This window comes from Pteropus vampyrus, unplaced genomic scaffold (assembly GCF_000151845.1).
Source record: "Pteropus vampyrus isolate Shadow unplaced genomic scaffold, Pvam_2.0 Scaffold105, whole genome shotgun sequence".
Classification (NCBI taxonomy): Eukaryota; Metazoa; Chordata; class Mammalia; order Chiroptera; family Pteropodidae; genus Pteropus; species Pteropus vampyrus.
Window position 1 is genome coordinate 1606164 of NW_011888886.1, and position 7269 is coordinate 1613432.

At 49.3% G+C, this 7269-nt stretch overlaps 1 protein-coding gene and 1 pseudogene across 1 annotated transcript in view; both read left to right on the forward strand.

The window, feature by feature from the left end:
* Positions 1–7269, forward strand: part of ASAP2 (ArfGAP with SH3 domain, ankyrin repeat and PH domain 2) — a 115237-nt gene that overhangs the window by 64045 nt on the left and 43923 nt on the right. Inside the window, exons 10-11 of the mRNA XM_023533604.1 lie at positions 6085–6188; positions 6283–6352. Of these exons, the coding sequence (XP_023389372.1) occupies positions 6085–6188; positions 6283–6352 (174 nt within the window). The remainder of the gene's footprint in view (positions 1–6084; positions 6189–6282; positions 6353–7269) is intronic.
* On the forward strand, positions 4450–4565 carry LOC111743013 (annotated as a pseudogene).

A 7269-nucleotide genomic window follows, 5' to 3' on the forward strand; every position in this document is an offset into this window, starting at 1 on the left:
TGCCCAAACACATCAGTGGGGCGCTTGAGCTGCTTTTGTCTGAGAAGGAGGCTCGGCCCTGTGAAGCAGAGCCCTGGTCCGAAACAAAAGCGAGCAGCTGCTGGGGCTCAGTAGGCCCGTGGGCACAGTGCAAGGGCCGAGTTTGCTTGGGCTGTGCAGAATTCGGGGTTTCGGGGAAACGCTGTTGTCGGAAAGCTGGTTATTTATGGCTTTGCAGAAAAGTCAAACATTTACCAGCACAGACCAGAAGTCATTATGGTTTGTTGTTCTGTGGTTTTTGTTGGCCAACTCATCTGCCTCAGAGTACACGCAGGGGTCAAGTGAAGCTTCTTTGCTGCCACGCTCTTGGCTAGAAGTCCAAAGACCGGATTCAGCCGTCTCCTGGTTGGGAATGTGAAACATAAAAATATTCTGTGAAATATAGAAAATCTTCTGTGTATCTCACTCTGCATTGCTTTTTGATGGTGATAGTCCATAAATTGGACTTTCCGTGGATACAATCCCAAGTAATAACCAAACGTGTGTGTTAAATTTGATAGATTTGTAAGTAATTTCTTGGGGGTTCCATCTCGTGTGCTTCCAGTTGCAATGAGAATTGGCATTTTGGACACTGTCGTTCAGGCTCTCATTCCCCTTTTTTTGGATTCTCTTCCGTGGGTCAGAATACTGAAGGTGTCGGTGGTTTGTATTCAGTGTCACAAAAATTCTGACTGCACAGTTACAGCTCATGGAAATTAGGTAACGTGCCCCGAGGAAGGTGCACACGATCTAGGTGCCGCTCAAAGGTCTATGTGAAGAGTGTGGTGGTTACATCTGGTGGCTTCGGTCTGCCGCTCCCTGTCGCCCTGTGGCGACACTTGGGAGAGGAGACAGTGCCATTGTGATCCCAGCCCCCCTCATGCCTCCGAATCACTGACGTTCGTATTTTGTTTCTGGTATTTCTGCCCTCTGCGACGAGCATGCTGCGGTTTTTCTATTATTTTATTATGAAAATTTTCACATTTATAGAAGAGTTGGAAAATCATGGGAAACACCTATACACGCACCCTCACTATAACATTCGGGAAGGATCCCTTCTGCGAAGTTGAAACCCTTCCTGCCAGTTTTTGCCTGTTCCCCGCCAGCCTCACCTTCCCCTGCCTTCCCCATCTCACGTGTGCCCGCCTCCGGGGCATTCTGCCGGGTCGGATCCCACTGCAGCGCTGGCGGATTCTCTGCCGAAACCTGGTCGTGGGCACGCGGGCTCTGAGGTTCCAGGTCGGGAACCTAGCCCTGTGCAGCTGGGGTGGGACCCGGCCTCCGGGAAATGGCCACGTGGGTCTCTCTTTTTCTCAGCTTTGCCCCACCGCACCTTCAGTGTCCTTGTCTGGTGGGATGTGGCTGGCTAGCACGTGCTGTCCAGGTCACAGAGGCCCACGACAGCCATATTCTTTTCTGACCTTGGCTTTCTGGCCGAGGGTTGCATATTTTCTTATGCCTGAATCCGGCCTTAGAACCCGCTGGCAGCCATCCGTTCCCTGCCAGGCTCCTGGGCGGCTGAGCACTGGCCTTCACTTCTGCCTTAGTGGAGGACTTGTTCGTTTATTCACACATTTCAGCTACCATTTCTTAGCGGCTACTCTAAGCCAATACCGCACACACAGGATAAGATAGATGCCGTTCTCACTTTCTAAGGGGCTCCCAGTCTGGGGATGTGGTCAGAAAAGTCACTGGGGTGCAGTGAGATGAGCTCCAAGAAGGGATGTCTCCGCAGAGAGGGGCGGGCGCGTGTGTGTCGGGAATGAGGGTTTGGAGGATGGATCAGGGATGCAGCTGACCCCTCGCTCTGGCCAGGAAGCTGTTATCCGTTGTCACAGCAGTTCCTACCAGCCTCACTTCTCAGGTTTTTCCAGGCACCTTACAGGCGTGACCAGAGATCCGGACACTGCCTGGCAGGGCAGGTGGTATTAGCCCACGTTCACAACTTGAGTCTGAGAGATAGAGGGTATACACACTTGCTGGAATGCACTCCGTAGTGTCGGAGTCAGGATTTGAATCCTGATCTATTCCATATTCCACTGCAGGCCTGTTCTCTTTCTGCTCTATCGTGTGACTTCACTATCATGCGTCAGACAGAATCTTTTTAAAAACTACCTAGAAATAATAGAGAACAGGTGGCAGTGAGATTTGAAAACACCCTTCTTAGACCGTGGCTTAGTGCTTGCTTAGCAAAGCCTCCAGCAGCGTGTGGGCGGGCGTACCTGTGATGCCTGGGCAGACGCTGAGTGAGTTGAATGGACAGCACAGCCCTCCCTTGGCAGAGAAACTTTAAGGTGACACTTGGCAACCCGTTCATCACAAGAATTGTCTGAGTACAGACTGAGAGGTGGACAGAGTGTAAACTTTTTATGATGTTCTAGAGTCTTAGAGTGCTCAGGGATACTTCTGACATCATGTGTAAACCTGTATGTGTATAATTATACATAATGACCCCTTTTTACCTCGTTCTTAAAAATTTCAAATATTAAGTCTACTGCTCTTCTAGGCGGTTTCCGTCTTGGCAGGACCTGATGGCTAACATTTCACAAGGCCACACGTGGACAGTGCCTGGGATCTGAGGACTTGTCTAGGTGTCGCAGGATAGAGGATGCATGGCTATTGATAGAATTTTATGAGAGCCTTCTGAAGGTCCATAGAATACCCTCTTAGCCAGTGTGCCTCAGACAGAGTCTGCACACGGCGAGGCTCACTCAGTCCATCGTAGGCCGTCCTGGCTGTCTGGGGAATGGACAGCCTCCGAGAATCAGGGCAGCATGGACTCCTGGCCAGTTGCCTCTCTATGTGTTAGATTCTTCTTCTCCTCCTCAGAAAGGCTCTTTTCCCTTGGATTATATTTTATGAAATCAAAATTTTGGTCACGTGAAAGGACCAACTTCATTATTCACCCCTTTACTTGATCAGGTGTTAATATCAAACACCTGTGTAAGCGAGCCTTCTTGTTGGGTCACCTAGAAGTCACCTTGAGGATGCTAACATAATTAGTTCTAAAGCAGGTTCAATTTCCTGTTAAATTATATTGCTCTTATGTACACATTTAAGATTTTACAGCTTCAATTTGCCTGCATTTTTAATTGATTCAAGAAATGCCTGGTCTGAAGAATAAAACAGTAATTACTTCCCTCACTTCTGGCGTAGGGTCTGATTTTGTTGAAAAGTGTAGCGTCCTTTATTCTCTTCATGAGACCTGTAAAGAGTTCTGATTAATATGCTCGACACGAACACTTTTAGCAGGTTGTCACCATTTATTTTGCGCAGGGCTTCTTTTTCCCTCCCCGGATCAGTAGACGTATTTCTTGGCTGTGCAGGTTAGTCTTTTGACGGGTGTATTTTTAGTCTTTCACAGAGATTCATGTAGGTGAGCAGCAATTCTCCATTTCCTCTCCACTGTGTTTATTCCCAGTGATGAGTAAAGCTGGGTCTGTTCTAAATTTCTAGTGCTAATATGCTGCCCTTTTGAGAGAATGTGGAAACTGGGCCCATCCTCACCCAGTGGACGAGCTGTTGGCTCTAGCTGTCAGGAGGCCTAAGTGCTTTGTGAACTCCCTGTGGAAAATGAGGACATTTCTCTTATTTTGGGGTCTCTTTGTTCGGGCTTTGTTGTCAGTTCAATAATGGAATGCCTGAGCACACTATTGATTTCCCAGATGAAGATTTTTTTTCTTTTTCCTTTTTTTGCAGAGTTATCCCATATACATTTCAGAGTTAAGAAGTCAGTGCTAGACAACCTGTGTTTATGGAATGGGAGACTTCATGTTGCTAAGATGCCAGTTCTTCCCAAATTGATCTGCAGATTCAGTGCAACCCCCATTTCTGCCTTTTTACAGAAATTGACAAGCCGATTCTAAAATGCATATGGGAATGCACGTGACCCAAAATACCTAAAACTGTCATGACAAAGAAGAGCAGCGTCACAGGACGCCCTCTCTTATTTCAGAGCTTACCACAAGGCTGTAATTTATCAGGACAGCGTAGCACCAGCATAAGGACAGACACGGATCAGTGAAGCAAGTGAGAGTGCAGAAATAAACCCTTAAAAGACTGATTTTTAACAAGGGCGCCAAAATAATTCAATGAGGAAAGAATAGTCTTTTCAACAGATGATGCTGGGACAGCTGGATGGCCACAAGGAAAAGAATGAATTTGGACCCCTACCTCACATCATAATCAAAAATTAACTCCAAACAGACCAAAGACTTAAATCGAAGAGCTAAAACTATAAAACTTTTAGAGAAAAACATAGATGTGAATCATCATGACCTTGGACTAGGCAGTGATTTCTTAGATGTGACATCAGTGTACAAACGATAAAAGAAATGGTAGAGGACGTGGTTCACTAGTGCGGTGTGAGCACGTCTGCTTTACACACAGAAGGCCCTGGGTTCATGTCCCAGGGGAGCCAAACAGTCCATGGTCTGCGGCCACGCCACCCTGAACAAGCCCGATGTCTGATCTCGGAAGCTAAGCAGGGTCGGGCCTGGTTAGTACTTGGATGGAAAACCACCTAGGAAGACCAGGTGCTGTAGGCATAAATAATAATAATAATAAAAAAAAGTAGATAAATTGGACTTCATCATTAAAGGCTTTTGTGCTTCAGAAATCTTTTTTAAAACTGCCAGGCAGCCAGGTGCTTTCAGACAAAGTCGAAACTGTGACTCAGGCCCGCCTGTCCACTTGCCACGCTTCACGTGAGCCACGTGATTTGTCCTTACTTCCGTGGAGGCGGCTGCCGCTGCCGCTTGCCTCTCTGTGCCTCTGCGCGTCCCCTCGGTCCCGAATGTCCTCCCTTCTCCGCCAGCTCTTGCTTTTACCCTTAAAGCTCGCTCCCTCCAGACCCTCGTGGCTTTCGCCATTTGGCTCTTCACGTCTCAGTCTGGGTCATGCCGATTGTCCTGTTTCGGCTCTCGTTGTCTGGGCAGTGCCAGGCTTCCCCAAGGGCGGTCATCTGCCTGGTGGCATAGGTGAGGCTGGCCCTGGTCCCTTGGGCGTCCCCTGCTGAGGGCCGTCTGAGTGGGAGGCAGGATGCCCTTCCACCTGCTGCTCTGGCTCTGACAAGCTCTGCACCTGGAGCAAATCACTTGTTTTCCTTGTTCTTGTGCTGCTTCTGTCTCCAAGTGACCTGGGTGGGGCACATCTGAGCCTGCCTGGTGGACCTGTGGACTCGGTCCCCGCTTTGCTCCCCGCCCGCGTCCCCTCACACCTGCCAGAATCCCCAGCGCTGGCAGCCGCTCCCATCCCAGCCCAGGACCTCTGATAGCGTCTGGCAAACATTCGCGCGCACATTGGACATCCAGGTTCCTCTGATGGCCCTTGCCCTTACGACGCTGATGGTAGGAGTTTCCCAGTTGCGGTGGCCTCAGCCAGGTTCTCAGCTGATCAAGTGGACAGTCCATCCCGAGCCTGAGACACTTGGGTTTGGGGCCACAGCCCCTCTCCTGGGACCGGTGGGGTCAGGAAGTGCGTGAACAGCGTTCAGTACCTGTGTGTACCAGGGGTTCACACGTGTTATCTTACTCAAGCCTGACTATGTTTACCATCCTTACTGGGTATTGTTTTTTTTATTATTTTCTAAGGAGGAAACTGAGTCAGGGAGCTTAAGTAACTTGCCTGAAGTAAGAGAGAGAACATTGCTTTCTATTTTTTTCCTTTTATTTATTTGTTTGTTTGTTTGTTTGTTTTTTGCTTGAAAGCCCTGCTTTTCCAGCACATTGGGTCACCTTCCTTCCCCAGGCTGCTTTTGGCATGTCAGGAGCCTCTTGTCACCATCGGGGACCTAAGACTCATAATTAAGTAAAACCTCGTAACTTCCAAACGGCTCGTTCTTTGGGCCAGTTTGGGGTACCAGTTTTTGACATTCTCCATCCTGGTAGGTGGATATACTAGTTCCTGGAAATGAGTTTTTTTGTTCCTTTTTTGGTGTGGCGAGAAAGGAAAATTTCCCTAATTTAAAAAAAAAAAAAAATTAAGGACATAAGTTTCCTTTGTGCACTGCTTTTTAGAAATTTGGAATCTGGACAGGGTTAAAACCGACTTCTTCACCATTTCCAGGATTCACAGCTTCGCCAGAGTGCAGCCTACAGCTTACATCAGCCCCAGGGCAACAAGGAGCACGGCACGGAGCGGAACGGCAGCCTCTACAAGAAAAGCGACGGGTACGTGGGAGGCGTCGCCAGCTCGCTCCTGCGTCTATTGCCTCCTGCGTCCAGAATTCCTAAACTCTTACTTTTTTTCCCATTTACCTGTTAGGATCCGAAAAGTGTGGCAGAAACGGAAATGTTCCGTCAAAAATGGGTTTCTGACGATATCCCACGGGACTGTAAGTACCCTCTCCTACTCCACGGTCTCTGCGGGGGGCAGACGAGCGGGGGGCAGACGCAGCGTGTGCAGCTGCATGAGGGATGCCATTTAAAGACGTTCCCTGCTGAGGGCAGCTTGGGTGGGTTCCTTCTCCCACCTGCACCCCGTTCACGCTTCTCCAGCCGAGGAACGCGTGTTGTCTTTTGTTATCCAGCAGAGTCAGGAATAACTGATGAGCCAGGCGGTCTTTATTCAGAAGCCCGCGACTTGCACAAACAAACAAAGAACAGCAAACCGCTCCCCAGCCACCTCTGTCTCCAGAAACAACATCGTGCTTGGGAAGATTTCTACTTTTCCATTATGGGGAAAGCATTTACGTGGTCAGGACTCTGGGAATCAGAAACCCCAGGGGACAGATTTCAGTAATTTTATTATGGAAATCTCATACCCCGCACCCAAGCCTAATCGAGCCCTTTGTCCGTCATCCTGTGTAAAACAGACCACACAGGAAACCGAGCTCCGCGTGTTAAAAACCAGTCAGAATACAGTGATGTACGAATCTCGCTTTCTGAGACCAGGGGTTGTGACCACAGTCACAGACACAGCCTCTCATACCACAGTGCTCTTCTCCACAGCAGCATTAGGGACAGCATTGCCTTCCCTGGTGTGACAGGAGCCGGGGACATCCTGCAGTGTGACGGGAGCCAGGGACATCCTATAGGCCTAAAGCTCAGTTGGTTGCTGTTCCGTGGCTCTCGAGCGCTGGCGACAGCTCGCATCCCCACGCCCCATCAGGAGGCCTGGTGCTGTGTGCACGCCAGCAGCCTCACTGCCGTGCGTGGGTGGCAATGCAGACGACCCTGACCTCCCCCCCCAACACACACGTTTTCTCTCTCTCTCTCTCTCTCTCTCTCTCTCTCTCTCTCTCTCTCTCTC